Here is a 13,742-nt window from a genome sequence, read left to right as displayed (position 1 = left end):
AAAGTCTCCATATATCTGCTAGATTCTTTAAGTTCATTCTCTCGAGCTAAGAATGCTTCTTGAGCGTTTTTGAATCCATCCACTAGTTCACTCTCTTAAAGCTATGACACATATTGAAGAAGATGACTATAGAAATAGTTTTCAGTATCCTTATGCATCATGAAGAATGGAACACGTTCAACCGTAGGGACACCTACATTGCCAGTTAGTATTGGAGTCCTTCTTGTAGTGAGGTTCAAATCACATAGCAAACTCAAGGTTGCACATTTTATTAAAATTGAAACCATGAACATTTCTACTTGGTTACTTTTCACTCAAACATGGTCAAGTAGACTCCTGTTGCTTTGCTGCCTTCAAATCGAAGAATGTGATATCTCAGCTCAGGTTTTCTTGTATTGAGAAACACTCATTTTCGAGAGCTTTTCTTTAAAGGTAAATGACACAAGGGAAAGATGGCTTCAAACACGCAGAAACTTGACATTCTTTTAATATTCTTATGCACGCTTTAAAAAGTTTTAAGGAGATATTTATTTTCTCCTTAAAACTTTTTAAACGGATGACTTGTATAGTACGTGCAACACTTTTGTTGATATTGGTAGGTTCATTTATAGCAATATATTTTCCATTATAATAAGCTATTGCTTCATTTGTTCCATAAGGCTGGATGTCCATGTTGCCATCCCACATTTGAAGAAGATCTGGATTGTAGTTGTTAATGTGCTTATCTCCAGATTTTCGCTTCAACATACAAATTCTTTCACCATTTCTGATAAATTCATCTGATGCTTGAGTAACAACTTTTGCTGTTTTGCAGACTTGCCGTGGAAAAGCAAATCTGCACAAGCCAGGATTATTTTTGTTACACGTTGGTGTGTGACGGTGAACCTGATTTCTTTAAATCGTGAGTTCCTTATTTTTGTCTTCCGATGGAAAATTACAGGAACATACCTGGTCAATCAAGGCAATGCCTTCTAGTGTATTAAACACTGGAACATTTTCAACCCACACAACCATGTGAAGGTGAGGACTTCCTCTGATTTGGAACTCAATTCTCCACCCGTATTCCATAAGCTTACTGCCTAAGATTTTATCATTTGCTTTCAAGAACTTGAGAAGTGCTTATATCTCAACCAGGCATTGCATTTCATCGATGCTGATAGACGGATCTAAATCTGGTTGCTTGAACAGGTAGAACAATGCAAATTCTTCTGCTTTTCTCTCATGGTTAACATTGATGATATTTTTTTTGTTTTGCAAACAATTTTGTTAACATTTGAACGTTCTTTGAGTTCATCCTCGACATCTGGATGTGCAGAATAAATTGGATGCATTAACGATGTTTAGACATTCACATGTTGTGTGAGAACAACATGATTTGGTTCAGGCTCATCTTGAGACAAAACGAGTTGCTCTGGTGTATGTTAACGCAGATATTCACTCATTTTCATAAACTCACTGATTATATTCACCACAATGTAATGAATAGAATACTGCTGGCTCACAGGACAAACAACGTGTCTAAGAACTCATCGAATTTCTGCAATTGTATCACATTCAATGATGCAACCTGTTCCATTATTGGCAGGCGCACCTGAAGCTCCACATGAGTGTAAATCAGCAAAGTAATACTTGTCATTATAATGCATTAGTGTCAATGTTTTTGACAATCCAATTATTACGCCTGCATTATGTTCTGCAAACAATTGGTTCATCACCATTGTTTCGTGCACCAATCAAATTTCCTTGAAAGAGCCAATTACTGTTGTATTTAAAAGAAATTTCTCTTTGGTACATAATGTAGTTGCGTCTCACAACATCAAGATTATCTAATGTCAAAAAACCACTAGCAGGAAATGGAAAGGCTTCGGATTCACTTAATCGTGTAACTTCACAAATTTCAAAGGACAAATCATCTCCAGCAATCATATTTTCATTCAATATATTTCTTGTTCATTGACTTGGATAAAGAATAGTTATAGCCATTGCAAAGCATTGAACTCCTGCTAAGCCTTTCATAAAAACAGACGAGTTACTATAATTCCAAGAAACACACAAAATTCTAGAAACATTTCCTATTAAGTAAGCACTTTGAAGCTATACATCTTTATTATTTGGTTCCTCCTGAACTGCTGTTTTTTCAGGATTTGCTGGTTGCTGGTCAGAAGATGGATTATTTGGAATGACTCAAATAATATCCTGTGTATGAAGTGTGGCAGACTGGTTAATGGTAACATCACTGTAGATGTCATTGTTTGCAATTAGCTAATCTAAAGCATCATACACTCGCTCACGATTAATCTCGTAATCTCGAGATATATCCAAATTCTCTAGAGTTTCAGTGACTACCATCAAGCATGCATCATCACTATTTCTTGGTAGCATATTTTGAAGTTTATTACGGACCTCGAGAATATCTTGAGAAAAAAGTATTGCATGGCCTTTAAAGCCATACTGACCAAAACACCCATCATATTTAATTATTTTTGTAAAAGGAATTATTCTAGCAAAATTCTGTGCTCAGAATGTGTCAAAGCATTGATGACATCTGGAATCTCACCTGGATCTAAATTGTTCCAGCAAGCTTTGGAGGGTGCCTGAGTTTTACATTTGTTACTGAGATGCTTCTGGCATCGGTGACAAACCTCCAAGACATTCTTGTTTGCAAGTTCCTGAGGAAGATACAACTTATTTCAATCCAAAGTAAATCAAACAATTTGGTTGGGATAACATTGCTTTAAGCAAATGCCACAAGTTCTGTCACAGAATGTGTTGATTGTACAATTAAATTCTTTTGTGCTATGCAAACGCTGAACATAAGAACTTCAAGAGAGTTCCAATCGTACTTGGTGTTGCTCTTCTGTTTCAGTGGCTCAAGCTTGAGCAATATTCTGCATCTTTTTAAGACGAGCATATCTACCTTCTTCCGTTTCGGCGGTTCTTGCTTTCTTTTTACATTGTTTTTGTTTACCAATGCGTCTGCCTCTACCTTCTTCTGTTTCAGCCGCTAATGCTTGTTTTCGGTATTCTTCTTGTTTAGCAATGCGTCTGCCTCTACCTTCTTCTGTTTCAGCCACTAATGCTTGTTTATAGTTTGTTTTTTTTGTTTAGCAATGCGTCTGCCTCTACCTTCTTCTGTTTCAGCCATTAATGCTTGTTTATAGTATTTTTTTTGTTTAGCAATGTGTCTCCCTCTACCTGCTTCTGTTTCAGCCACTAATGCTTGTTTATAGTATTTTTTTTGTTTAGCAATGCATCTGCCTCTATTTTCTTCTGTTTCAGCTGCCCTTTACTTAACATATTGTTCTCTTCATTTTTTTAGCCAAGATGCTCATTGCTCAACTGATTCATTTGGTCTACCTCGAGATTTCGATTCTCTTTCTCGAGCAAGACAAGCTAATTATCAACCTCAGTTTCCAGCTTTTTTCTATATTTACCTTTCTTCTTTATATTTCTGTTGATAAGATATTTTTTTTTACTTATTTACTTTAAAAACTTAATTTTTAATTATTATTTATAAGTAAAGTATTAAAGCATTACTTACTTTTTTATAATAGAAAATCTATCAATTTCAGGTTTCAACAACATTTTTTTATTATTCAACAGCAATTCTATTTATTTACACTTAACTAAAACAATGAAAGTTTGTTGCTTATTGTTTGTTTTAATTACTTTTCTTAATAATTTCTTATTTACGCTAAACTAAATTCTGTTTTACATGGTTTGTTTTAATTACTTTTTTAAACGATTTCTTTTATTATTACCACTGACCTTGTGTTTGTTTGACAAGAACTGCAAGTTAAATAAAAGGTTGTAGAGTCGTACCTTCAAGAAATATATTATAAAGTAATCTAATCTAATTTGAATGATTTAATACTAGTCCCTTCTAAACTCTTTATGGAGCCCACGATTTAAAAGATAATCGAAGATTTAACAAGCTAAGTTGTTTTTATTTTTATTAATTATTTTGATAGTTGAATTTTTTTTGAGATGATAAGACTACTACAGATTATTATATATTAATTTAGGTGAAATTGATAATGTTCTTCATGAAAAATACGATTTATGTTTAAAGAATTACGTTTAAAGACCAAGTTACAAGTTAAGTGAAAGAAATCCCGCGAATATAATCTCGTGGTTGTAAATTTAGTACCTTTCAAAATAATGATCTTTGGTTTAAAGGTCCAAGTTTTCTACTCAATGATTTTATTTCATGCCCTTCATTTGATTTAAGCAAGCAAGGAGATTCTCTATCTGAAGTCGCAACTTTAATTACTTCAGAACATTCAATAGTAAATTTAGATTTTATGAATACTAAGAATTTTAAAACATACAATTGTCTTCTTAAGGTTACAGCTTTAGTTTTACATTTTGTTCGTTTTATTAAAAAAGAATTCAATAATGATTTTTATACAATAACTACTTTAGAACTAAATAATGCGGAATTGTTGTGGATTAAATTCATTCAGAAATGTATATTTAATAGCGAGTTTTACAACCAACTAAAAAGAAATTTAGGATTTTTTACTGTTAATGAATTAATTCGTTGTCAAGGTCGTCTTAGTAACGCACCTATTCCCATTGATTCTAAATTTCCTATATACTTACCTAATAAGAGTTACCTTGCAAATTTAATTATTTTACATTATCATTATATTACTAAACATATTGGTGTTAAAGAAACACTAAATGTATTAAGAACTAAGTTTTGGTTGACAAAAGCTCGTAGTCTAATTAAGACTATAATTAGAAATTGTTACATTTGCAGAAGATTTGACAGTAAACTCTATAAATATCCGAATTCTCCGCCTCTACCCTTATCGAGAGTTAGTGATAAATATGCATTTAAGTACATTGGAGTAGATCTTTGCGGTCCAACTATGATTAAAAATATTTATGAATCTAATATGATGTATAAAGCGTGGATATTTGTTGCTACATGTTGTAGTACACGTTTTCTTTATTTAGATTTGGTGCCCGATTGTACAGCGGAAGCTTGCATTCGTGGTCTTCGATGCTTTATTAGTCGCTTTGGCGCACCCTTACAATTCATAAGTGATAATGGTTCTAACTTCTCTGCAGAAGAAACTCAAAGCTTCATGAGTTCACGATGTATACAATGGTGTTTTAACGTTCCAGCGGCTACTTGGTGGGGAGGGATATTCGAAAGAATGATCCAAACCATCAAGAGAGTAATTAAAAAAGTACTTGGAACATTAAGAGTAACTTACGAAGAAATGACTACAATTCTGGCTGAAATTGTAGTTACTATAAATAACTGGCCGATTACATTTCTTTATGAGGTACCTAGCAACGAATCACTAACCCCAAATCATCTCGTGTTTGGGCGTAAATTACCTTTAGAATCTGTGAATCTTAGTAACCTTTTACCTACAGACCAAGGCGATGATAAACAAAAGTATTTACACTAAAAAGCAACTTTGGATTTCTATTGGCATATTTGGAAAAAAGAATATTTAACAAGTTTACGAGAATTGCATAAAAGCATGACACATTAAAGTTGGGGATTTCAAATGAAAGTTGGCGATGTTGTGATAATTGACGATCCAAAAGTTCCACATTCAGTGTGGAAAATGGCCATTATACAAAGGTTACGATATTCAAATGATGGTCAAGTACATGCTGCCGAAATACGTGTTATCTCGGGTGATAAACCTGTTATTATTAAAAGAACAGCAAACAAACTATATCTGTTAGAAAGACATTACGATATCAAAGAACAATCAACTCAAGTAACATTTGTGAATGAAAAGAACATTAATAACAATTTAAAAGTGCCGGCTGCAGTGTTAGACCAACTGGCTGCTGCGTTAGCGAACTAACGCAGCAGCCAGTTGGTTTCTCGATATTATATATAAAAGAGAAAGCGCTCTTTTTGCTCTCTCTCTTGCGTTTCATATTATTGTGTATTATATTAACGTGTGACTTGGCATATACACTTGGCGTGATCCAAGATTTGATTGTAAATAACGAGTTGTATCTTCAAGAAATATATTATAAAGTAATCTTATCTACATGATTTAAAGAGTCCCTTCTGAACTCTTTAATTGCAGCTGAAAATAATATAAACTGAAAATAAAATATTAAATACAATACTTTAAATTAATTTACCTTGAAACCATCTTTGCGAATTGCAAACATGACTTCTATCATATATTGAACTCTCTTGTCAGTCTCTGAATCATGTAGTATACTTCGTAACCTCTCAAATATAGCTGGGTGTAAGAACAAAAATAAAAAAAAGTTGAAAAAAACTCTTACTTTACTTAAATATAAAACAAAAATTAAAAATTAAAAAATAGAAAAAATAAAAATGACTAACCATTAATTCCTCGTGGAGAAACATCTACTAACTTTAATCCAACATCTTTTAAGAAACTAATCTGGGTAACAAAAATAAAATAAAATTGTCTTCTCTAAGTGTTTTGCATTGACAAATGGAGTTTAATTTGCAATTTTTAAAAACTTGACAATGACATCAAATTTTCTTTACTTTAAACTTTATTAATAATCAAAAAGTAAAAAATAACGCAAAAAATTATTTTTCATATTAAATATTTATCTATTTTCCATATTAAATACTTTTCATAAAAATTAATTTTAATATTATTTTTAATAATAACATTTTTATTTTTTATCTAACTTTTGTTTTTACTGTTTTCTAATTTATTAATTTTACTCATTATTTTATATATATAAGTATAATAACTTTTTTATAATGTGTTTTAATTCAAGATTTTAAAACCAAAATTTTTTCCAGCAATTTCACTCCTAACAAGGCTGCTAGCAACCATTATTTAAATTAAGAGTTAGCAGAAAACAAAAAAAAGAGTTAAAAAGCAAGGAAGTAATAATAGAGCAAACTGCATGAGTCAGGAAAATGGAAGAAATGGAAGACTACAAACCATTATTGTTCGAGGAAATAATTTTGAGCATGATGGACCAGTTAAAGTAAAAGGTGTGATTAAGAAGTCACAAAAGATTTGGTTTGTTAAAAGTTTGGTTAAAGTGGGTTTACTTAAGCAGCAACCATAGTAATGTTTGTAGAAAAAAGATAATTGGATAACAAAACATGGGATTAAAAATTATTTAGTAGAGATTGAAGCAGATTTAACCGAACTCAAAACACAGGTTTATTTTTATTAATTTTGAATTGTAGCACTTTTATTACTTATACGTAATTTACTGAAAATAAAAAACAATAGTTTGGAAGGGCAAAGTCATTCAATATTTAGAAAGAAAACTAGAATTTAAACTAGTCTACATTGTTTGCGCTTTACCATTATATATATATATATATATATATATATATATATATATATATATATATATATATATATATATATATATATATATATATATATATATATATATATATATATATATATATATATAATATTAGAAAAAGTACACGTAAATTATCTGATTACGATAGATAAATTAGCACTTTGGCTATTGTAAAGTTTTTTTTTGCTGATCTTTAAGCTTTTTTTTTTCAGTCATACAACAAACTTTATGATGTTTACCTCATTTTGGTATCAAATAATGTGTTTTTTAAAAAAAACTGTTACTGGAGCCTAGGATCAAAGAAATCCAAATCAAAAATGGTTTCCTAAAAAGATTGGGTAAAGGACTTTCGATCATTTGTTGTAAACTAAATAAGATCAAAACGTATCAATGCGATTCAAAAATATATATACACATTTTTTCTGTGGTTGTTTTAGGTGCTCCAAGAAGAACTAATGGTCGCATCACAGAGCATTGCAGAAGAGCCTTTAACTCGGCAGTTTACATTTGCTTCATGTTGAAAAAAATCAAAAAGTAGGCATCGAACCACAGATCAGTGAAGGATCCAGCATTTTTTGGTGTTTGAGATAGCTAACAGACATGGCGCAAACTCCAAACATTTGTATGTTTATACTTATGACAAATAATGATGCTTTACAAAATATTGCAATGATTGGAGGCTGGAAACAAAAAAGCCATAAAATTTTATCCCCCTGCCCCAAACGTAAGAGCAACAAGTTGGTAAAATAATTTTTTTGCTTTTTTTAACTAGGTTTATATTCATCTTTTAATTTGAAGTTTCATAGTATTTTCTTTCAGCGTTCATAAATTATGACCATATAGTTTAAACCTCCCTCAATATGAAGGGGTTACAAATTTTATTTGGTCATAATTTTTGAACACTTAGAGATTGTAAAACAATACTTAAAATTTATTGATGTATATAAATTTAGTTAAGAATAGCAAAAAAACTATTTCATCAATTTTTGTTGGGGCATGGAGATAAAATTTTAGAACTTTTTTGTTCCCCACTTCCAATAATTGCAAATTTTTAAAAAGCATTGTTATTTGACATAAGTATAAACATACAAATGTTTGGATTTTGCTCCATGTTAGCTATCTCAAACACCAAAAAATACTGGATCCATTACTGATCTCTTGTTTCAGTTTTTGAATTGTTTTCAGTGTTTGAATTCAGTGTTTGAATGCTGCAAATTGTATTTAATGTTTCAATTCAGTGTTTGAATGCTGCAAATGTACAATAAATATTTATATACATAGAAATTTTCAGCGTATAAATATTTCAAGAAATTATGTAAAATTAAAATAATTTAAATATACTTTTAAGGTTCAGAGCTTTCTCTTAGGTATCGGATCAAAATTCTAATTATTAGAACCATTTAATAACAAGAAAGTGAGAAAGCCATCGCCATAGCTAGCTCCTTGAATCCACTCTTCTTCTTTTTTAATGGTTCTTTACAAGAACTCTTTATTTGAAGTAGCTTCTGAAGCTTCATCCAAGCTCATCACACGCTCTACATTATCTTAAATATATTTTACTGTAAGCAGAGCAAAATTGAATTTTTTATTACAAAATATTTTTTTTAAAACAAGAAATATATTTCTTGTTTAGAGAAATAAATATCTTAAACTAAATTTCTATGGTCAATAGATTTACAATTTTGCTGTGATTTCTAATGAGTTTTTAGCAACTTTGAAAGATTTTAAAAGTTTTAGAATTCACTGTATCCAAAAAGTCTGAAGGAGTCTCATCCGTAGGCATTTTTTACTTAGAATATCAAAAATTAACCAGTAGACTGGTAAAATATACAACTGAAGACATGTGGCTGATCTTTATCAACAAAAATTGCTTTCAGAAGGATTTCAGCTTTGACTCGATCTGTTTTTACATCTTTTCAGACCTCCCTTTGCTTTTAATACAGAACTTTTACCATTTTTATATCGTGATTTCTGTCAAAAGATGTTAACGCCCGCGCAAAACACCTCGTATGATTTTACCATGATTTGAATTTCACCTCTGCAGCAGGCCCAATATACATCTGTCAATAGTCTCGTTGATCTTAAAAGTGTAAATTAAAAATAATGCAATGTAGATAAAATAAGGTTTAAAATGACAATACTAAAAACTTATTACATTTAATTTTGACAAGATAAAATCTAAGTGCTACTTCTATTATTTTCATTTTTACTATATTTCTACTGATTTTAAGAAATTTATGTTGTGGAAAAAAAAATTGGTTTAGAGTTATTTTCTTTGAATTTTACATCTGACATTAAACCGTTTTGTAAACCATAGTTTTTAAACAATTTGTTATTTTTATGACATATTATTCTTAAATGATAAGACTAAATTATCAAAACTTATGAAACTAAGTTATACTTTAAAAATTGCAGCTCAAAAACCATGATGCTCAGGAGAGAGAAATGTAGTCAGCTATTCTATTGATCTCTTTGAGTATTTTATTACTAAGAATAAAAACTTTCCTGATTTTATAGAAATGTAACTTGAATTTCATGAAATTCAAGGCATGTAAAACAGCTCCATATTTGTTAATTTTCACCTAAAGGTCTGATTTTTTCTGCAAGTTCACATTAATCTCTGCACTTCTCAAAAGTCTAAATGTAAATAATTTTAAAACTAGAAACTTATACATTTTGTTTTTGCAAAGAGGTATTTTAAAGTGAAGTAGTTTCATCTTTACCTTTCTATTTTTTATATTTTTTATATTTTATATTTTTATATTTAGTATAGATAAAGCAAGCTACATAGTTACTTAGGTGCTTTTTGTTTCTTTTCCAAACTCAAGAACAGGTTGCACTTACAAAAATTTAGTACACATAAAACTTTTTTTTTAAATTCTAAACACAAATTATCAATAGATTTTAATTTTGAGGATTTTTGCAATTTTTTTTAATTCTTTCATTTTTATTATATTATTTTTATTGCTTTTTTTTTAAATAATTTTTTTAAACAATAAAATAGAAAAATTAGATTCTAATTTGAATATATAATATGTGGCATACATCTTTCTTTTGTTAATAAAGTAAAACACTTACGGCTACTTCACAACTGTCTCCTGTTGGATTCTGTAAGAGTAGTGTAAGAATCTCTAAAGCTAGAAGCTCATGTGCCTAGAAGAGTCAATTAACAAATCCAGTTATCATTTTTTTATTTAGTAATTTAAATATTAAATAAAAAAATACCATTCAAATGAAAAAATTAAATACATAAATAGTAAAAACAGTAATTAAATAAGAAATTAAAAAAACTTACAACTTGCTGATTTACAAGGTGGGCAATAAATTTAGCAGAGTTAATACAAACCAGCTATTAAATAAAGGTGTAAAATATTTATAATTAATTTACATTCATTTATTAAATTTTAACAAAATAACTTTTTTATTTTAATAGGCATTTTTGAAATAGATCAAACTTAAAGTATACAGGAAAATGTTGTTGTATTTATTTTTTTGTTTAAATTAATGCTTTATAAATTGAAATTAAAGAAAAAAACTGAACCTTATCATTCATTTTAAAAGATCTTCTAAATTGAAGTATAAGTCTTCTAAGTACCAACTCCCCAATTTTTGGAAACTAAAAATAATTGAATTCAAGATAATAAAAAAAACTATAAACTTTTTAAAATCAAAATTTTTGTAAACATAAACTTTTGTTCAACGTTTGTATAGGAAAATATAATAAGTTAAAATAATAAACAATCTCACTTTTGTATTTATAATAGATACCAAAGCAGCATACACATTTGAAAATGTTGGAGAAGCAACCTGAGCACGAATAATTGACTGTGCCAACAAACCTCTGAAAAACAAATTTTTCATAAATTTAATAATAAATGTTGAGACTTTTATTTATCAATTTTTATGGTATAACATTATTTATCTTATTTATTTTTATAATCCTAATAAACTAATGAAAATATCAGTTTTAAAGTTTTAAAACTTTTCATATCACTTTTGAATACTCTTTGTGATTCCGTAAGTAATTTAACCTTCAAACTAACCATATCAAACCAACTATTTTTTAATTATGAATATTATTAAAAAAAATGAATGTGTCAATAAAGAAAAACTTTGGGCAATTTGTGACAAAACTTTGGTTTGTGAATTCTATTTCAACTGTTTATATATAATAAAAACCGTTGAAAAACGCTATCAAACCATTTATAAAATTTATAAAAATTTGCTTATCAAGTTAAACCTGTTTATTTCTATTAATACTGTTTATGTAAGCAGATCTTCAAACAGAGTTTTCTGCTTGATATTTTTTTATTTTAATGTGATGTGCTGAGTCAATGAACCCATAAAATCAAAATGTCATTAAAGAAACATTTATAATGTAATAGAAATTCTGACATTAAAATTTAAAAAAAAACTTTTTTAAATGAATTTTTTTTAAATGAATCTTTTTTAAATGAAATGTTGCTTCTGCATTATATTGTTGTTTTAAAGCACACTTTCCTTTGAGTGTTATACCAACTGCAAGATTTGTAGAAAATATAAATACTTTACTCTTAATATTGAATTTATACAAGTTATATACAGAAAAACCAGCTTGTTGTGCCCTAAACTTAAAAGAAGCAAGTATATTTAAGCTGGAAAAGGTAAAGCATTAAACTGAAAAATACAATTTTTATGTCGTTAGAATTCAATCAAATATCACTGTTATTCAAGTGTTACAATAAATAGTGTTCTAACCATAAGTAAAACATATTAACTGAACGCTTTGAGTTTGTTTGTAGTTCTTGATTTAATCAGGATTTCAAAAGAAATTTCTTTGCTATTATTCGAAGCATAGTTGGTTGGAAGACTAATGTAAGACAATTTCTACCAAAACACTTTACAACCTTTATCTGTGGATTTAAGTCCAATTCAATTGTATAAAAAAATCAAATATTGCCACAGCTTTCAGTCTAAATGATTTTATGAAGTGTTGCATTCAAATCTTATTTCACAAGACTAGATAATATATTATGTTAAACGTCATTCTTAAATGTCATTAAATAACGGCTTTGAATCTAAATTGGATCTCGTAGTATTATATTCACATAAATCTCTTAAAATTTGACTATAAATATTAAAAGAAATGATTTATAGAGTTGTTTACAACACAATGGAGTACCATTTTAAGCATACAGTTTTAGAGCCTTCCACAAATGCTGTATCAAGTTTTTTAATGATTTTGTTTAATGAAGTAAAGACCCTATGGATTGTAGTTTACAAAATAATGTTACTGATAGACACATTGAAGAAGATACCTTAAAACTTATTAAATTTAAAAACTAATAAATTACTTTATCTGCTTATGTTTGCTTTCTCAAAATTTAGTTGCTTTTTTTTAAACGAGGCAACAATTGTTTATGGGTGGATTTATTAATGGTAAAAAAAATAAAAACAATTAATAAATTGTTTTTTTATACAAAAATTTTTTAACAAAATTTTTGTATAATACTCATAAACTAGTTAATAATTTCTAATCTTTGTTGATACTATAACCAATCTAAAAAATTAATGATAAAGAAAAAACTTTTGTTAAAAAGCAATTTTAAAACTAAAGAAAATCATCTTTTCAAAAATTTGTTACATAAAGTTAACTAAAAAAATTCTGTAAAATATTTTTGCCTAAAGTCTTGATTTTGGTTTATCCGGCAATTGCATTTATATACAGTTATTGCATTAAGCACTTTTGTATATGAGCACTTTCGTAACGGGATGAAAAAAATTTACTTATTTGAAACTATAAATAATTAAACGAAATAGTTGAATGTAAAACAAAAATAAAAAGTAGCTTAAATTAAAGTATATGTTGCAAAAATATATAATAAAGGATTTTAAATGATATGTTGACCAATAATTTATTCTTATCATAAGCTAATCAATAAACAGAAGAAACTATGTTAATGTCAGAAACAGTCTCGCAGTACATCCCAGAATGCAATTTTAATCAATTAACAAGAATTTTTTGAAGTGAATAGGGCTTTGATTATTAACTGCAAATCAAAAGTCTCAAAAAACCCCATTTAATAGCAAACACATCCAGAGTAAAATTTTTTTTTTTTTTTTTTTTTTTTTTTTAAACATCTTCGCTTCCAACAAGGCTGCAAGCAGCCACTAATTAAAGTTGGAAGTTACTGAAAGAGAAAAGATGAAAATTGTAGAGCAAGATAACGATTGATGGACGACTTAAAAGATTGCAAATTATATGAATCAGGAAAGCAAGATGAAGGAAGCGAATTCCTAAGAACTGATGTTTGAGGAAAAAAACTAGACGAATAAACGTTTTTGGAGCACTTAGGAACAGTCACAGAAAAAGGATGGCATTTAATTGAATGACGAGTAACATGAGAATGAATTTTAGTAGATGGCACAAGAGACACTAGCTCTTTAGAGCAGTGCCC

General features: G+C 28.8%; 1 protein-coding gene across 1 annotated transcript in view; it reads right to left on the bottom strand.

Annotated features, from left to right (window-relative positions):
• Positions 1 to 13,742, bottom strand: part of LOC100204480 (pre-mRNA-splicing factor CWC22 homolog) — a 49,340-nt gene that overhangs the window by 19,898 nt on the left and 15,700 nt on the right. The window contains exons 6-11 of the mRNA XM_065801408.1: positions 11,053 to 11,146; positions 10,847 to 10,921; positions 10,601 to 10,654; positions 10,384 to 10,458; positions 6,341 to 6,401; positions 6,130 to 6,233 (exon numbers count right to left, since the gene is read on the bottom strand). Coding sequence (XP_065657480.1) covers positions 6,130 to 6,233; positions 6,341 to 6,401; positions 10,384 to 10,458; positions 10,601 to 10,654; positions 10,847 to 10,921; positions 11,053 to 11,146 — 463 coding nt within the window. The remainder of the gene's footprint in view (positions 1 to 6,129; positions 6,234 to 6,340; positions 6,402 to 10,383; positions 10,459 to 10,600; positions 10,655 to 10,846; positions 10,922 to 11,052; positions 11,147 to 13,742) is intronic.

This window comes from Hydra vulgaris, chromosome 07 (assembly GCF_038396675.1).
Source record: "Hydra vulgaris chromosome 07, alternate assembly HydraT2T_AEP".
Taxonomy (NCBI): Eukaryota; Metazoa; Cnidaria; class Hydrozoa; order Anthoathecata; family Hydridae; genus Hydra; species Hydra vulgaris.
This window is presented reverse-complemented; position numbering and strand designations above follow the sequence as displayed.